The sequence below is a fragment of the Ictidomys tridecemlineatus genome, chromosome X (assembly GCF_052094955.1).
Source record: "Ictidomys tridecemlineatus isolate mIctTri1 chromosome X, mIctTri1.hap1, whole genome shotgun sequence".
NCBI classification, from domain to species: Eukaryota; Metazoa; Chordata; class Mammalia; order Rodentia; family Sciuridae; genus Ictidomys; species Ictidomys tridecemlineatus.
In genome coordinates this window covers 110,942,012-110,962,477 of record NC_135493.1, presented here as the reverse complement: position 1 = coordinate 110,962,477, position 20,466 = coordinate 110,942,012, and the positions used below count along the sequence as shown (strand labels likewise).

The 20,466-nt window shown below is 31.2% G+C and overlaps 1 protein-coding gene and 1 long non-coding RNA gene across 7 annotated transcripts in view; one reads left to right on the top strand and one right to left on the bottom strand.

The window, feature by feature from the left end:
• Positions 1-20,466, top strand: part of Cnksr2 (connector enhancer of kinase suppressor of Ras 2) — a 263,374-nt gene that overhangs the window by 104,769 nt on the left and 138,139 nt on the right. For all 5 annotated transcript variants that reach the window (XM_040268915.2, XM_040268994.2, XM_005334818.4 and 2 more), the window contains exons 6-8: positions 7,878-7,997; positions 13,767-13,826; positions 17,732-17,800. In XM_040268915.2, coding sequence (XP_040124849.1) covers positions 7,878-7,997; positions 13,767-13,826; positions 17,732-17,800 — 249 coding nt within the window. The remainder of the gene's footprint in view (positions 1-7,877; positions 7,998-13,766; positions 13,827-17,731; positions 17,801-20,466) is intronic.
• The window catches only part of LOC144371785 (uncharacterized), a 109,976-nt gene that overhangs the window by 9,653 nt on the left and 79,857 nt on the right, over positions 1-20,466 (bottom strand). The gene's annotated exons all lie outside the window — the stretch shown is intronic.

Below are 20,466 nucleotides of genomic sequence, written 5' to 3'. Positions count from 1 at the left end.
ACCTGATGTCTTAACACATTTACACCACCGATGAACCCTAAGCAGGAGCACAAAAAATAATAATAATAATAAATCAAACCCCATGGGAACCTGAAAAGAAACCTCCTTCCTCCTGCAGTGTCCCTCCAATGCCCTCTACTGACAAAAATATAGCATTGTGTCCTTATAAAGAAAGAAATGCAAAGAATCCAGACCATTATCACCAACCAAGCACTAAAAGGTGAATTTGTAGCTGAAAGTTGATAAATTCATAACAGGCACAGTACAGTTAGCTCTTACATCCATAAAAGCACATATGACACCTTCACATTTCCTAACTGTAAGTGAAGACATTGTTCCTAGGTCTCTGCTGTCTGGTTACTATTTGCCTATAAAGTGTGTGTGTGTGTGTGTGTGTGTGTGTGTGTGTGTGTGTATGTATTGTGTAAAAATCTGAATTTTCCAGAAGCTAAACCAATTGTAATGAATTTCTTCACTCTTTGACTATAATTTCCAAAACAAAATGAAATCAAATTCCTAAAAACCTGCATCTTAGTTGAGCCACTGATAGCAACTGTTATTCTTTTTAAAATTGTTTTTATAAAATTTTAATTGACACATAATAATTATACATATTCATGGGGTACAGTGTGATATTTTGATACATGTATACAATATATAATTATGAATCAGACTAATTAGCTTATTCATAATGAAACATTTATCATTTCTTTGTGTTAGAAATATTCTTGAGCCTGGAAAGTAGCATGCCCTTTAATGAGTGATCATCCATCTGCTTGGTAACCCACCACAAGCCTTCCTGTCTCTGTTTCCTGAAACAAAGAGAGATTTTTCCAGAACCAGTTCTGGTTTCCAGCTTACTCCTTTCTCTGTTAGAAATTAAAGTACAGATGGAGGTGCTTGTTCCAACTTTTAGTTCAGATCAGGTTGTGTCAGGGACATAGTTGAACAGAAATTGAAAGTGTCATGCCACTTCTCTTATTTCATAAAAAAGAAACACAATTTGGGACTGATATTCTCTCACTGTTTTGGCACTGACCTCTTCATTCTTAGGTGATTACTATTTTAAAGTAAAATTTTCAGGCTATAATATTACTTCAACGTTTAGCTCTCTTAGTATTAAAACATCTGATAGGAACATGTTAGGCAGTAATCCAGGCACAGTGGTTAACGAAGCAGGAACTGAAGTAGAGCTGTCTATTTGTACCTTGGTTCTGTCATATAAAGGTTGTGTGATCTTGGATGGGTTTTGAATAACTTTATGCCTGCATTTCTACATCTGTTCTATGGAGATAATAGCAGTATCTCCTTAGGGAGATTGTGAGGATTAAATTAGTCTGCATAATATAAATGGCTTAGAAGAATTTTTAGACTATAATAAACATTTTTTATTATTTTATTTAGTCCTCATCACAGTACAGTGTGATAGGTACAATTTTCATCTCAGTTGTATGGATAAAAAAAACCTCAGACATGTGACAAGCTTAAGTAACTTGCCCAAGATAATGCAATTAGTAAGTGGTATCACTTCACTATCACTGCCTCTCTAGGGTATTGAAATCTAATTCTAAGATTATAAGTACAAACATATAATTTTAATGACTTTCTTTTCTTTTGATGATTTTTTCCATTGGCATCTATAGACAGGATTCTAGTGTGGCCCCCAAGATTCCTGCCTCTGATGTACAATTGCCAATTCTTCAGTGTAATTGAGACCAATTAATATGATAGATTTTACTCCCAAGATTAGATTTTGTTCTGTGGCAAAGGTGAAGGGATTTTGCAGATGTATTTAAAGTCCCTTATCATTTGTCTTTAATATAAACAAAAGGGAGATTATCCTGGGTTGGACTGACCTCAGGTGAGCCCTACATGGAGCACTCCATAGGACCTCTTACAACATGGCAGCTCACTATTTCTGGGGCAGCACATACTCTGTCAAGTTTAGCAATTTAGTATATTTCTAAATGAGGCTTACTATCATTTAGAGGTCTCACTATTTAATGTTAGAATTAATATTTAATATTTTATAAAACCAGTGCACCCCTTGTTCTTCAAATACAATGCAAATTTCATCCTAATTTGGCACAGAGTTGAAGTATTTATTCCAAATTATACTAATATCCAAACCAAACAATAAGATAAAAACATGTTCTGTTTTATAAACTACTTTAATTGCAGTATTATTTATATCAATGGCTATTTAACATGTACACACTGTTTGTCAAAATAAAATCTTTGTTACTATTTTCCATGCCATAGATAATAAACATGAGTTATACAAACTGCATTTAAATTGTAGTTTTCACATCACTATGGCCATCTTGAAATATATATTCATCTGTTGTTTCCCTAATTTACCTTGGTTTTATATTTTATACTCTTATATATATGAGTATAACTGAAAAGTAGAAATTTCTTTCTGTGAACTCTTTTGATAACTCTATGAGCCTGAAGTTCTTTCTTGTGTCAAATGTGTTTTCTGATTTTTAAAAAACATTTCCAATATTTTTTCTGATACACTCTGAAGATTAACTTACCAGTCCTCCATTTAATTAGATAAAAACAAAAATAATAATTTAAGTAGCTCAATAATGCCTGAGTATGCTCCAAAATTCACACAAGACATCTTTGCTTTCTCTAGTTTTTCACTATTATTTGCACTTAGAACACTTTCTGCATTTCCTTTTAAATAGGAATAGCTAAAATTTCATGTATTAATCCAAATATCTCAGTTTTGAGATAATGAAAGAAAGCTATTCAGATATAATGACAGAAGGTTAATAATGTAGAATTATTTTTTAAATATCTACAGTAACTAAAATATTGCTTTACAGCTGTTTTAAAACAATTATTTTAACTAATCTTGCTCTTTTCAGATCTTTTTCTTTTAGAATTTTTAGATTCAGGAAAACCAGCCATATTCATACACACACACACACACGCACACAAAATAATTTCCCAAAATATGATTAAATGTATTAATTCAGACTTGAAATTAATATATAAACTGCTCAGGAGAAAAAAATCACACAATACTATTAAGTCCAGATATGTCACTTTTCTGTTTTTAGAGTTTCGTAAGGCATATTTAGCCCTGTGTGTTAATTGTTATTCAGTTATCAGTCTTTTGTCATAATCTTGGGTAGAATTATTACAGTGTAAATTGAAAGATAACTTGCAGGTTTAACTTACATTTCATTATACTCAGTAATTTAAATGTGTTGTATAACACCCATCTAAAGCAGACATTGATTTTAAACAATACAAAATAAAATGTATCAAAAACAGAAGTTGAGATACAAGAGTCAAAATGGAGCAAGCATTTTAAGAATTCCAGTGCATCTGCCAATCAATAACCTTGGTCTAATGATTTAGTCTTGCTCTTTCATCTGTTAAACTGGTTATAACATCAACTTCAGGAACCACTATAAGGATAAATGAGACAATGAATATGAAGTATTTAGCATTTGCCAAACATGATAGGTACTCTATAAATTATATCTAATAATGATGTTAAATAAAAGAAAAAAAATATATATTTCTTGGTATATTATAATTTTCTAGAATACAGTCTTAGGTAGTGATAGATAACATTGTGTTTTAAAATAATAGCAGACTATCTCATATGAAATTGAACAAATTCAGTTTTTATAAGAACATGTTAAATAACTTCCTGGAACTCTACTGTAGTTCTAATGGGGTTTCCTGCAGTGGCTTGGTATATGATGCAGTTCAGAGTATAAAATTAGCATATAAAGCAAGGCCATTTTATACTCCTTCTGATTGGCTTATTTAGTCTAATGCCAAGCACAGCAATATAAAGGTCCTAGTACATTATCTCTGTAACAGACAGCAAGGTTCTAGTGGATTTTCTTTTCTAATTCTTCAAGTTTTCAAGATATTTATTAAATACTCATAACTTTTCCTGATAAAGTCAATTTTTTACTCACATTTTATATTCTCAGCAGCATCTATCACATATCAGACATTCAACAAACCAGAAATTACTTAATAAAAATCTTAGCAAATGCTTTGCAACTGAGTGGATTTAATTGGTATTTTCTTTCTCCAAAAATGTCTACAGTCTTCTTCCATCCCACTTCTAAACTTACCAGTTCCTGAATAGGAGCTCTCCTATTTAGGAACTACTATTACTCACTACCAGAGTGTTATATGAGGGACTGAATATTATAATGTACACATATTGAGCCATTTAAGTATGCCCATTGCCTTCCTAATTATTTACACACTGGACTCTTTTGAAATATGCTTCAATTTGTAGAAACCACAAAATATTCTTTTTTATTATAATCTTCAGATTCATATACAATCCACATATCCTATATAGAAACACTCCAAAGTTAGCAGTGTTTTCTCCCCCTTTGAGATAAAAAGAAAATAAGAATGAAAATGTAACCACATAGAAAAATAAAGGAAGAGTTAAAATATTTAAGTCTGCCAAGGTGACTATTTTCCCCTGTCAAATATACAATTTGAACTGTAGCCAGTTTTTGTGTAATTGCTGCCATGCTGCCATTCTGTCCTTTTCCCCCTGGCTACTGATGAATATTTTCAAGAGGAACTTGTAAAACAAAAACACAATGAATGGGTTGCATTCAAACTAAAAAGATTCTCAGCAAAGGAAACAAACAGTAATGTGAAGAGAGAACCTACAAAATGGGAGAAAATCATTACCACAGGCACCTCAGATAGAGCACTAATCTCCAGGATATATGAAAAACTCAAAAAACAAATAACCCAATCAATGAATGGGCTATGGAACTGAATAGACACTTCTCAGAAGAAATACAAGCTATCAAAAATATATGAAAAAATGTTCAAAATCTATAGCAATTAAGGAAATGCAAATCAAAACTATTCTAAAATTTCACCTCACTCCAGTCAGAATGGCAATAGTCAAGAATACAAGCAACAATAAATGTTGGTGGGGATGTGGGGGAAAGTGCATACTCATACATTGTTGGTGGGACTGAAAATTTTGCAACCATTATGGAAAATGGTATGGAGATTCCTCAGAAAACTTGGAATGGAATCACTATTTGATCCAGCTTTTCCACTCCTTGATTTATACCCAAAGGACTTAAAATCAGCTTACTACAGTGATGCAGCCATGTCATGTTAATAGAAGCTCAGTGCACAATAGCTAAACTATGGAACCGACCTAGGTATCTTTCAACAGAAGAATGGATAAAGAAATTATTATATATATATATATATATATATATATACACACATACATACATACACATAATGAACTATTACTCAGCCTTAAAGAAGAATGAAATTATGGCATTTGCTGGTAAATGGATGAAGCTGGAGAATATCATGCTAAGTGAAATAAACCAATCTCAGAAAACCAAAGGCCAAATGTTTTCTCTGGTATGTGGGTGATAATTCACAATAGGGCAGTGGGGGTGGTTACTAGGGGAGAATAGAGTTGCTTTGGATTAAGTAGAGGGGAGTGAAGGGAGGGGAGGAGGTATAGGGGTAGGAATGCTACTTGAATAAATAGAACATTATTATCCTGTGTACATATATGACTACAGGAACTGTGTGATGCTACATCATGTACAACCAGAAGAATGAGAAATTATTCTCCATTTATATATGCTGTCTCAAAGTGCATTCTGTCATGTATAACTAATTAGAACAAATTTTAAAAATAAAAGTCCAATAAAAACCAAAACACATGTGCATGCATACACATACGCGCACGTGTGCGCACACGCACACGCACACACACACACACACACCACACAATTTCAGGATGGACTATATAAAATGAAAATACCTAGCACCTTGTTCAAAATAAATCAATAATTCCAAGACATCAATAATAAAATATAAAACCAAGTGTAAGGCCTTGTGTGACTACACAGATCCCTCTTCCACTAAACTGGTCCCTGTAAAGTCTCCTACTGAGGGATCAGTTTCCTCTTAGCATTTTGTGTAGAAGCTCTTCAAGGAAAAATATGTTTGTTATATCTGAGAGCACTGAGACCTGAACACCAGAGTGAGTAATCAGATGGGAATTCTCCATCCTGGCCATGCAGCTAGACTTACCAGTGTGGTTACTAGTTATTAAAAGATGGTCAGCAAGGTCATGGGATTAAGAATAATAGGTTAATTCATCTAAAAAATAATGATTAAGCCCTTTGAGAGTAGTGAAAACAACATGGAGAAAATAAGCATTTATTTAATGTCGTCTTTGAATAGGAGTCCTACGGGCTCTTTTTAAAATATATTATCATGTTTTAGCTTACAAGCCATATAAGGTAATCTTTATCTCCTCATTTAATTTTCTACATAAGGAAAACAGCCTCAAAGATATAAAATAACTTGCTTACATGCCCATAGTAAGTCATTTTCAGTATGGTGTTCGCCCACATTTTCATATCAAGTCCATATTCTTTCCATGGGTATTGGTATCATGCAGTTACTCTTTAGGAGCTGATAGCCACAGTTGAAGTGCAGCCTTAAGAAGCAGATGCAAAAAGCCTAAGTACCATTACAGAGAGAAATTTAGCCTGACATTTTCTGTAGTGTAAGGAAACTGAGCCCAGCATGGATAGAGGCCTGGACCAAGGACAGAATGCAATAAATAGAGATTTTATTATCCTAACCAGGCAGAGGGAACTATCTCCTTCACAGTAGACCAATTCAGTGGTCACAATACAAACATAACATATTGGAGATTTTTAGAAGATGCCTCGATGCCTACAAAATAGTAACTCCTTCTATGGCAAGGGAAAATCCTCAAATGATGGAAACCAGACTTATGTAAGTACAAAAAGAGTATGTGAAGCATACTAGCATATTTTAGTGAAATATATCTCAAGCTTCATACTCATATTTCCCTTTTTCATGATTGTACCATGTCTAAGACTTAAGCATACCACATATAACATAATGTTTTAAGTCTGTTATTTTATATCAGCATGAATGGATTTGTCCTGACTTAAGCACCAGCTTTCTCTTCTCAGTAAGCCACTCTACTAATTGTTAAAGTTCACTTGCTCTTCTGTTCATCCAACTAATAGATAGATAGTCAGAGACAAGTCCCTTCCAGACCTATGATCCCTGCCTCAGAATAAGGGGAGTTCAGAATAAGATATCATACATTTGTCAGACTGTTCATAGAATGCTGAGAAAGCAGATTGAGGTTGAGCCAGACTTCGCCTGGACAAGGTAGGAAACTTAAAATGGGTAAGAAGAGTTCACCAAGCAGATTTAGGACATTTATCTTTCCAGTACCTTGGTCAAACTGTTTTTAAGCTTTTCTAAACATGAAGTAAAAGACAGCAGGATTTTTATATTATTTAATTGAATTCAATTTTATAGCTGTTATCAGGAAGTTCTCAAATTATTTAAGATTATTTAGAAACAATCATTTTAGATGTGATGACTTGAGTAATAAAAATAATACATAGCCATAACTTTCATGAATATTCTGGCATATAGTTCTTATATCCATGATTTAAATTTGTTGTATTATGTGCATTTTTCACCTGAATACCTTTTTATGCAGCTTTTAGTAGGATAAAATGCCAGTCAAACACTTACTGTTTGGTTTATTTTCCTCATTAAAAAAGTTGTAACAGCCAGGCATGGTGGCATAGCATCTGTAATCCAGCTACTCAAGAGGCTGAGGAATGAGGGTTATAAGTTTGAGACCAGCTTGGGCAATTTAGCAAGACCTTGTCTCAAAAAAGGAAGTTAGGATATCCTGAGAATGAAGCTCAATGGTAGAAAACTCCTGGGTTCAATCCCAAATACTGAATAGAAATAAATTAACAAAAGCTGATTTTACTTAGTAATAAGTTTACCATAACTATTTTTCTTTTTGCTTCCAGTGTAAAACTCTTTCTGGAGTCTGTGACCACATCATCTCCCTATCATCTGATCCTCTAGTTTCACAGTCTGCTCACCTGGAAGTGATTCAGCTGGCAAACATCAAACCAAGTGAAGGGCTGGTAAGAGATACCATGTTTATCAAAGCCATCATCAACAAACAACTGATGATATGGATAAAACAACCTCCAACTTTGTGAATCTGTGAATTTTAACAGATATTGAACATTTTGGTATTTTTTTACTTGGAGGACTTAATGAGTAGGAATTTGTCATGATAAGAAGTTTTATGAATAAAAATTAAGAAGAATTGAAAATGGTGATTTCTGAATTTTCTCATTTAATTTGTTGATCATATAGTTTTGATTGCATTATTTTACACGCTCCCTCAAATTAACATTTCTTTAATATTTATTTTTTAGTTGTAGTTGGATACAATATCATTAATTAATTTATTTATTTTTATGTGGTGCTAAGGATCAAACCCAGGGCCTCACCAGTGCTCTACCGCTAAGACACAACCCTAGCCCCTTAACGTTTCTTAACCTAAAGGGAAATTTAAGAGTTTTATAATAAATACCACAGTGTTACCTGCTTATACAAGAAAGGGTTTTGTTTTACTTTGATTTGTTCTAGTTTTTGTTTTTATTGTTTTGGTTTGGTTTGGTTTTTGTTTGTCTATTTGTTACTGGGAATTGAACCTGGATACTAACCAGACCATCTGTTTTATTTATTTATTTATTTATTTGTATATTTTATTAATTTTGTTTAATTATATTTTGAGACAGAGTCTAGCTAACTTGCTCAAGGTCTTGCTAAGTTGCTGAGGCTGGAACTTGCAACCCTCCCTCTTCAGCCCCCCAAGTTGCTAGGATTACAGGCAGGCACCATCAGCCTTTGCCGTTTTGTCCTGGCTTAAATATATCTTTCTTTCCATGGGATTGTTCGCTAAACCAAACTAATATTATAATTCACATCCATTCTTAAAAGGGTGAATATATAAGTGGATATTGCTAACATTAGGCTAATATCTGTAAGATGTATTGATATAATTTTGGTATGAAATGAAGATAATCATCTTCTCTTTTGTTCACCTGATTGAAAAATGTTTTAATTCTAAATTGAACCCAAGGAAAAGATTTTAAAAATAAAGCTGTATAAAGAAAGCATGTAAAATCAATAGTGCAAAGGAAGGCAAATCCAGGAAAATGACTGTAAAACACTTACTACACAACTCTTTTTTTTAGAGAGAGGGAGAGAGAGAGAGAGAGAGAATTTTTTAATATTTATTTTTTAGTTTTCAGCAGACACAACATCTTTATTTGTATGTGGTGCTGAGGATCAAACCGGGTGCTGCACACATGCCAGGCGGGCGCGCTACCACTTGAGCCACATCCCTAGCCCATTACACAACTCTTAAACATTAGTATCATGCTACATTGTTTCTACTTTCTCCCTGTTGAATCAATTTGCCAATCTTTGATATTTTGTAAAATAGAAATCTTAGAAACTAGTACTCATAATTTAATTCAGATAGCATCTTCTTAAAGATCTCTAAGCAGGTTTAGCTCTTTGTCCTTTCTTGTTCACATATACACACGCAACTGTTTCAGAAGGCAAAGACTTCATTGACCACCAATGACTTTTTGATTTGAGGCCATTTCTCTAGTCCATATAGTGATTTTTTAATCCTTAAAATTGGGATATTTGGTAGATTACTTCTGGGTATCCATAGTTCCTAGTGCTTTTGTAGCTTTTATGGCTATTTTCTTGGGAAGATAAAAATCACCATATCAGATATAGCTATATGTTTATGTGTTATCATTATAACTTCTAAATTAGAACACTTGGATTAATTTTAAGAATTTATTTCTAATATTTATTTGAAGTAATCTTTATGATTTTAAATTCTTATTAGTATAGTCTATGATTGTACTTTGTATGGTTTTTAGTACTTCTGGTCAGCCACAGTTAGAAAATAATAAATGGAAAATTCCAAAAATAAATAATTGGTAAGTTTTAAGCTTCTCACCATCCTGAGTAGTGTGATGAAATATCATACTGCTCTACCCAAGACATAGATCATCCCTTTGTCCAGTGTATCTGTGCTGTATATGCTGCCCACCCATTAGTCACTTAGTGGCCATCTTGGTTAACAGACTGACAGTCATGTTATCACAGTGCTTGGGTTCAAGTAGCCCTATTTTATTTAATAATGGCCCCAAAGCACAAGAATAGTGATACTCGATATGTAGATATGCCTAAAAGAAGCCATAAAGTGTTTCCTTTAAGTGAAAAGTTGAAGATACAAGGTATTTCGAGAAAAATAAAGATCACATTCATATCACTTTTATTACTATATATTGTTTTAATTGTTCTCTTTTATCATTAGGTATTTTTTAATCTCTTATTTGCCTAATTTATAAATTAAGCTATATCATATGTTTACATAGGAAAAAAATATATAGGTATGTTTATATAGGAAAAATATAATATCTATAGGGTTGGATACTATCCATGCTTTTAGGCATTTCCTATGTGTCTTGCTACATATCCCTCATGGATAAGGGGTGACTACTGTATTCATTTATTTAACTTTTACAAAGCCCAGTTTTATTTTTTAAAAAGCCTTCCGTATCAAATATTTTCCTTTCTACATCTTCTCTTTCAGGTTAAGGAGGAAAGGAAGCTCTCTAAGTATGATTTGTAGAATGGAAAATTATTAACTAATACTATATTATATTGGACTAGAAATCAAGACACCTTGACAAAAATCACTTACATGAAATGTGAGCGTTATCTTGGGGAAGTGGGATAATAAATTTAATTTCCTTAGGCTTGATCTTGTCATGAGTAGAATATGGGGGGAGGGCAGGAGTAGACCATATTTAAAGCTCCTTATTACTCTATGAGTATATGGTTCTAAATACAGTAGTGTTTAGAGAAAAGTACCTTATTTTGTCCTCTAATTTCTATTGAAATCATGATGAGAAATAGCAATGTGAAGTGTTAACACAATGCTAATTGATGGACTTTATGAAACCTTGATTGTTTTTTAAATGAAGGTATAGCCCTGGACAAGTCTTTTAGTTTTTTTTTTTCTTTATTTTTTATTTAAAAGAAGTGTATCTGCTCTGTGAAATAGTAATGGATTTAAAATATTAAGAAATTGAATTAAGTCATCTGGGAAACAACTGGAAGAAAAAAGAAAATTTTAAAGTATGTGTTTATTTGCCAGGTATCTTCCTTAGAAACCTATATAGTAGGTATTTATTTTTCCTTTTACAAATGAGAATAAAGAATTGCAGATCCTCACCAGTTGCTTTATATTAAATAGTAATAAACAGGGTTATTACTATTTATAACTAGGGTTGTGGCTCAGTGGTAGAGTGCTCGCCAACATGTGCGAGGCCCTTGGTTTCATCCTCAGCACCACATAAAAATAAATAAAATAAAGGTATTTATAACGAAAAAAAAATTAATAATCTAAAAAAATAGTAATAAACAATAGAGACAGGTAAATCTAAATGAAGTACATCTGAGCAAAATTTTTCCCATTATCTCATTTTCAAATTTAGAATTGCTAGAGGGAGGTGTGAGAAACTTAGGAGGATGACTTCAAAACTGGAAAAACTTAAGTAAATTCATTTTTAAAGGGCAATGACAGCATAATACCGAGTTAATATTTCAAAGGGAGAAAAGAAAACCCTAAAATGTTGACTACTAATTAAAAGAGTTAAGTATAAACTTATATCTTCTGATTGATATCAAACTTTAAAAGACTAAATAGAGATTTTACATAGCTTATTCAAGGTATCATTTTAAAATTCAATCATCTTTAAACTTAGTAAATCCCATTTGAAATAAATAGGTTTGCGAATTTTCATAACATTTAGCACATGCTTAACCATAGGAAATGTCTAAATGGTAAAAGATGGGAAAATATAGAAAGATGTAGGAAAACACCAAGCTTTAATAAAATTAATTAGAAAGATCTGTAGGTTTTCTTCTAACTTTAAAATAGAACATCTCTCATGGGCAAAAGGTAACTGCTTTGTTCTTCCTATGATAAACTGGATAGATTGTTCATCAGCTTCCTAACAAATTAGTCAAATCTTATAGGATTTCTTAGATTTGAGAGTTCTGAAGCATATTAGTGATGATGGTGATAGATAATGATAGATGATTGTTTGTATGTCCAAGCAATATATAATGTTTCTTTTACTGTCTTTTTTCTACTTTATCCTCTTACACTCCTTATATGTAAAAAAAAAAAAAAATCAAAACAAAATGTAGTGTCTAGCTGTTATAAATATTTTTTTAAGATTCTTTATTGATTTTATATTATCTTGTTAATTACTAGGGGAAAATGTTAGAAGAGACCTTCTCCTTGTCTAAGTAATATGATAATATCATCATATTTAACTTCCAATAAATAATGGGATAAATATTAATTTCAAAAGTAAGTACATATACAACTGTCAACAACATAAGGTTGAAAATTGTCACATAGTTACAGCCAAAAACTACAGGCCAATTCATTAATTAATTCGTTTTTATTTTTGCTGAGGTTACTTATTTTATATAAAGTGATGAACTTTCATTTAAGAAACAAGAGTTCACAGACAAATGATCATCTTTTAAGATTATTCATTTCACATTAGAAGTATAGGCTCAGCCATTGGGGTACTAAATTTTAAATATATGGCATTACTGATATGACTTTTTAGAGTTAAAACCCACCCAGTGCTTTACTGCTTTTTATCTCTTATTTTCACTGAAAACACGTTTATATTAAGTATATAAGTGTGTAATTAACATAAAAGTATGGTAAATTAACATTATAGTAGTTGTTTCATTTACATAAGTGCTAAATGTATGCTATTCCTGCAGTGATATTGTTGATTATTATTAAATCTCTTGTGTTTCAGATTTGCAGTTAATTAAAATTTGTGATTTTTATATATGAAATTAATAATTTGAAAATCAAAGTAGGTAAAATTCAGGTAATTTATGCTCAAAAGAGAATAAGAGTAACAGATTCTTCCTTTGAGGACAAAATAAACCATTTGCATAATCATGTTTTGCTGATATATTTAAATTATTTAATATCTAAACTATGAATCTTTTATTGTGATTTTTTTCTTTAAATTCTCATCACCATCCATAATTTGAAGTTTTCATTTATTCTTCAAGCTTGCCCAATTTCAGGATTTCTGGAAAATTTTAAAACTATAATGAAGCATTTTGTAAAATGGCTTTATTTAAATGGAAAATGAAATCATGCCTTTGGGAGAAAGAATTGCCACACATTACCTTTTAATTACTTACTGATATAGAGATGATTTGATATAATCAATAAGAAATAAAGGAAGCAAATAAAGGAGGAAATAAATAAAGGAAAAATACTAAAAATATCAGGAAAACAAAGTACATAAGATTTTGCTACATTTTTGACTTCAGTTAGTTATAGTTGAAGTATCTCTGTAGAAACCTACTTTTTATTGTGAAATTATATCAAATACCATAGGCTAATAACATACCGGTATTTGAATTTCCTATTATAATTTTTATTTTACCACAAAGTTTATACTATAGATTTTGGGGGGAAGTGTGGTGTATCCTTTCTTCAGAGTATTAAATTACTATACTGCATTTTATAAGTTCCATAGGTAAATTACTTATCAAATAGTTACTTGATTGAGTGTAGTTTTTGTTTTTTGTTTTTTTTTTTTTTTTGAGATAAACTTTAGAAAACAGAACATTGAGATAGTAATTTCTCACCAGGTTGAAAACAGCATTTTTAAATCATGGGTTTTTTTAAATGAAATTATAATATATAATTTGAAAATATTTCAATCACTTTTTTTCTGATGCTGTCTTTTTCTTAGGGTATGTATATTAAATCAACATATGATGGCCTCCATGTAATTACTGGAACCACAGAAAATGTAAGTATTGCAACATTTCAAATTTTGGTGTATGTATATCTCACTTGAGTGAGATTGGCTTCTGAGGACCAGAACAAATGGGACATATGACTAAAAATATATAGAGATAATAGGTGCTGGTTTCATTTGAATTGTATTCATTTTATTTAGTTTAGAATAGCTACTTAGAGTAAATCCGGTATTTTCCATTTACAACCAGAGAGTTATCTTTGTTAAGTATTTTCTGGTTCATGAAAAGTTATTGTGACACCTAAAAGAATGCACCTCAATCTGTAAAAACTTTAGTTACTTTAAGAAAATTAGCTAATTCCTAAAAAGAACATCAGTTAAATCAATTCTCTGAAGTCAGAGGAGAGGCAGAATGGTATAGCTAAGTGATTTTCACAGTGAAGTCCCTGAACCAGCAGCAGTATCAGCGTCCCTTGAGAACTTGCTAGAAATACAAATTCCCAGACCCCACCCTAGACCTACTGAATCAGGAATTCTGAGGACCAGCCTTTAGTCATAAGAGATTCTGTTTTAACAGGTGGTTCTGAGGCATGCACAAGTTTGAGAACCACTATAAGCAGTGGGTCAGAAATCCTCAGGCCTAAATCCTACATACCTCACTACATTATTGTGAAAATAAAATAAGTTAATACATGTGAAAGGCTCTACTATAGAGAACTATAGCTATGCTATAGAAAAGGAAATACGAAGTGATCATATTGGGTGTTAACATGATTAGTATAATAAAATTGAGTAACATAGTAAATCATTATTCCTACATTTTGTTATCCCAGATTTCCCTATAAGCAGATGATAAATTTATTATTTTTTCTATTAGAAATTATAACAGCATGTTTATGCTGTGTTTAACAAAGACTGAGGTAGAATTTGTGTAATCTCAAATTATTATTAATTTCAACATTTGATCAACATTTTATTCTTAAAAGTCAACATCTTCTTCATCTAATTCACCTATTAACTTCAATCACTTATTGGTATTTCTACATATTTATCTTGGTTTCTTGTAAAAGGTGAAACATACAAAGTACATTGCAGTAGGAATGCTGTAGCAGCTTTACATTTGGTATTAAATATAAGAGTAAGAGGGGATCAAAAATATCAGTTAAAAGCCGGTGCAGTGGTGCATGCCTATAATCCCAGTCGCTCAGGAGACTAAGGCAAGAGGATTACAAGTTCAAAGCCAGCCTCAGCAACTTAATGAGGCCCTAAGCAACTCAGTGAGACCCTGTCTCAAAATAAATTAAAAAAAATTAAAAATGGCTGGGATGTTGCTCAGTGGTTAAGCACCACTGGATTCAATCCCTGGTACCAAAACAAGAACAACAACAACAATAAAAATCAATTAAATACATATTGTCAACTATTTAACAATTTTAAATTCAGTCAGATGCTATAAACTATACTCTTGCCTTTAATCATTCTTATTTGTGTATTCATTTGATCACTCATTTATTCATTTTTTCATTTAATGAGCCTGTACTCTATGTCTGCCATATTTTAGGCATGGTACTCAGAATTGGAAGGTTTTCTAAAATAAATTCGCTTGTTTTCCCTGAGTAGTGGATAGCAAGCAGAGGTTCATCTGTAGAAGTAGGTAGTACAGTTTGCTTCCATGAACAAAGGAAAAAATAGTAAATGTTATCAAGTGAAATCAGAGAAGGAATCACAGAAATGGTGCTTTTGAAATGTATCATGAAGATTTGTAGGAATGTTCTCTCTGTTGTCTCAGATCTATAAAAAACAAAAGGTTGAGCACTATGCCTTGATCACATTAATCACTCAGCAATGTTTGATAAATTAATAAATGATCAAGGAAAAGATTAATCTAGGAGTAGTTCAAATATGAATCATGTATTAATAGTTCATCCTTTGGTTATTCTTGAAAATATTTTACTATTTTTATTATCTTCAGTTATTTATAATTAGCAGTTCTGTGTTGAGTTTTAGTAAAGCTGCTCATAAAAAATGGGTAAGTTATATTTTTCTTTGCAGTGCCCTAGTTTCTTTATTTTCAAAGATGGGGACTGAATTAGAGCAAGATATATTCCATGCTTTTATAATTGTGTCAAAATGGATTCTACTATCATGTATAACAAAAAGAACCAATAAATTTTTAAAAATGAGGAGTTTGGACAACATGATCTCTGGGATACCTTTTAACACTTAAAGTTTAATTAGGTGTTAAGTCATAATTTATATGATTTACTCCTTTTTTCACTGACCTGTGCAAAAAATTTTATGATTGCCTTTTAATTTTATATACCAACCATCATTTTTTTTACATCACGAATAGAGCCATTTGCCTGATATTTTTCTTTCATATCCTCCTTTTAAAAGATCAGTCATGAAACAAATAACCCAGGAACCGACTATAGTTATAATAATGATTTACAGACTTTTCAGAATCATTACATAGTACTAATCAGATTAGGTAATATGCTGACCTCCTAAAAGTGCTATGAGATATGATATTTTCTTAGAATAGGGTTCATATAGATGAATCTACCCCCTTAACAGTATGGTTTGTCATCACTTCAATAACTGAAAAATTCCTTGGAATGGCATCTTGTCTTGAATTTTGGCCTATGGCAAATAATTTTATTGTGAATTTTTAAAAACTTGTTGAGTTGAAGTTAATATTATTTCAAAACTTTGTTTTTGAAATAATTGGAAATTGAAATTGAATCAAACATAAAGTAATTCAAAATTACTTTCAAAGTAAATCCTATTCCAGGGTCTCAAAAGTAGCATTTTACTTTGCAGATTCTATCCACATATCATTCTTTAGTTTTCAATAGATACTAATGAGTAATATAACTATATTTATAGTTGATTTGATAAACATTTTTATATAAAAATTTTTCTGTGTATTCAAAATAGAAAGGTATAGTGCCATATTAAAATGACTAAACATATAATCAATAATAAGTAGTCTTTATGGGAAAAAGAAAATACTACTTTAACTTCATTACCCACACCTACAATATTACATAATTTCTATCCTAAATCCTATTTTAGTTTCCAAAATTCTTCTTGAAACTTGTCAACATTAAGTTACAAAATTGCTTTTTCTTTGTTCTTATTTTTAATATCATGTGGGACTAAAGAGATAAAGTGATGGAATTGCTATATACTGTAAAATTGTTGGCATTTTAGTTCATTTAATGTGGTTTTGTTTGGCCAGTGTATTACCCTAAGTGAAACATAAGAAATAGCATCCTCTTGTAACTAGGTATTTAAGAGTGTAAGTATTTTTGAGCTAATTGCTATTCATATTTTAATTTGCTTTTCTGGATTATTCTGAATTGGTATTATTAATGCTGAAACAAATTTACAATTTAGTTATCAGACTTTAAAGCTTTGATGCTTTTTATATGCTTGTACTTGAAATACTCATTTGTTGAGGCTAATGTGAATCATTTGTATTAAATTGAAAAGGTCAAAGTAAAAAGATAATATTTTGAAATATATTTTTGAAGCAGTTGCACAGTAGAGCCCAGCACAGTTGCCTGGATAAAGTCTGTAAAGGTTAATACCAATTATCATTTTTCTCTTAATGCTCTCAGAAGCACATTATTCTTTTAAAACATATATATCTCTATATTACTTTGAATTTCTATTTCCTATCATTGGCTAAAAATAGAATACAAACAGTATATTAAATACCAATAATAGTTTTTTAGTTTAATTCCTTAAAAATTATAGTTAAGTTTTTTTCATAGTGCTAAGGATTGAACCCAGGGCATCATTCATGCTAGACAAGTTCTCTACCACTGAGCTACATCCTTAATTTTTAAAATCTAATTTAAGGAGATTAAATTATTGTAGTGTTTCCAGATAAAGGAAATAACTGATAAAATTCATGTTCTTTGTCATTTCTTTTATGTTAAATTCAGTCACCGGCAGATCGGTGTAAGAAAATCCATGCTGGCGATGAAGTGATTCAAGTTAATCATCAGACTGTGGTATGTATAATTACCTTAAGAGTCAGTGGGAGGAACTGATTTAAAAATTTGCTAAAGCTTTGAAAGAATACCAATGAATTGAAATGCCTATTTGTATATAAACTAATAGAACTAGTCTTTAAAAATACGGAATAACTATTCTTGTTAATTTTTTGATGCAATTTAAGGCATATCTTTAAAAGAAAATGAAGAAATACTGGTGATGGAACTTGGATGTGCATTTCTATAATAACAAGTATAGGATAATAATATATACTACATGAACTGGGATAACAATTTTGAAATAGAAATTAAAGTTGTGATGTATATAAATTCAACCTTTTCTAGTATAACTTTCAAAAATTTTATTTTTACAAATTAATGAATTGTAGGTATGTTTTGTAACAGCATACATTATTTTATCTACTTGATTAGTTCATTAAAGTGTGATGAGTTTTTGTTTATTTTAAATGTAGATTTTTATAAAAATTTTATTCTTTGATAGCAGAATTGGCTCTTCATTTTCCAAAGGGGACTATAGTTTTAGTTTTAAAACTATTACACTTAACTAAATAAGTTTATAAAATTTTATTGGCCTGTGACCCTCACAAATCCATTGAATAAGAGTGATATTCTGTGCTTGTGGTAGATTTTTATTAATTTTAGGTGTAAAAATGAACAATATATATTCTTAATTTTACATCTCAGTTGATTCATTTTGTTTCCCTCTTTGCCAAAATAAAGTGTTGTGTGTAAAAAAGTGAAGTTAAAATTATCCAACGTTATTAAATAATAATCTTCATCTGAAGAAAGTATGGGATTTTTTGAATAAAGATTCTATTTACAGCTTACTAACTCTTCAGAGTGAGTAATTATTTCATGTTACACGATTTAACTAAATTTTCTTTTGCACATCATAATAATAGAAACTTTATGAAAAGAGTGATTTTTCTCAGTGATACTTTAGAAAGGCTACTAAACACTTATAATCATAGTCATCATGTTTCTTCAGTATGTTTATTGTCTATGTGAAGTTTAAGTTGATCAAAATTTTAAAAATTAAATATATGGTTATGTGGTTGGCACTGAATAATAAAGTGTTGGTAATAGAAAAAGCCTTTCTATCCTATGATGGTGTTGATGACTTTCTGTTCTCACTACTAGAAACTGTACAAAGTGTTTGTCCTGATGGAAGTTTCTTGTACCATAAGATGAGGATTTGGGCAAGTGGGATAAAGCAACTGTTTCAGTAGATGAGCCTTTGTGTCTACAATAGGACAATAACAAATATGACTTATGTTGAACCATTTCTGCATGAATTTCCACTTGGTTAATTATAAGAGAATAGAAAGTAGTCTCTAATGAAAAATAAAATTGTTTAAAGGATACTCTTTGTGGTGCAAAGATTCTGATGTTTATCAAATGAATATGAAAGTCTTTAAAAAGTCTACAAATGAACTAATAAAAATCTATAAGGATTAGTGACTTTTAAATACTACAAGAATGTGGAAATGCATCCTTGCATCACAGGAATATGCTAAAATACTAAAAATTGCAGAGTGTTGGTTGGGGAAACATGGTTCTTGGTTTCACACTGGAATTGACTTATGGCTGTGAGTGAGACATGTTAACTGAGAATCAGTTTACTTTTTTATAAAAATAATAACCATAGTTAATACGTATTGTGCTTTTACAATGTGCCAAGCATTATAGTATTTTACATATTTTATTTATTTTTTTATGGCAGTCCTGCAAAGAAGGTGTATGTGAAAACTGAGACTTAGAATGATGTTTTGCTTACAACTCAAAGCTTTTAAGATCCATGTTCTTACTTCATTTATATTATACCCTTCCAAAATTCAAATTATAAAATTATCAACCAAAAGGGGAAGAATTGTAATAAGCATATGAGTAATCTCAGATTCAGTGAGAGATTAAATGGAACCAAGTTTAAAAGAGAAAAGAAAGTGAAATTTTGCCTAACTGGGGTACTAAATCAGCTGAACTGAAATTAGAAATACGGTTGATTTAACTTTACTGCCATTTCTTCAGTGGGCTTGTTCCCCTCAGATAGCTAAAATATGTAAAACACCTATCAAAATGCTGGCACATATTAGGAAATCAATAGTAATTAACTTTCCTACCTCTTCTTCTCTTTTACGTGCTACAATAGTTGGGCCAGTTGGAGTTCTGTTTCTTAGCAGTCTTCTACTGGAGCGAACAGATTGGTTTGGGGTTTATAATGGAGACAGAAAAATATATTGAATTTCTTGCAAATAGCCTCACTTAGTAATGTAACCAGTTACCAGATTTTCTTCTGTGTGTTCAAGTGAGAGGCATATTTCTGCAAGAATGATATGTTTCATTAAATGCAACCCAGTCTGGCATCTTCTTATTGTCACCTGTGTTGTATTTTGTATAGTGCCTTTAACTTCTTATTAGACAATATACAGAGGTGGTAAAATGGAAATTCTCTGGGTTTTGTTACTACAAAAGTATTGGTAGGTAGGTAAATTAATTCTAACAAGTATAAATTATTTATAGTTTGCAATTATCCCTTCTATATCTTCCTTCATCACAATGGACATTAGGGGTTGGTTATGATGTTGCATTAAGGTATGGCCTGATACATCATTAATATTCTTTAATTCATTCATTCATCATAATAGTGAGATATTATCAATATT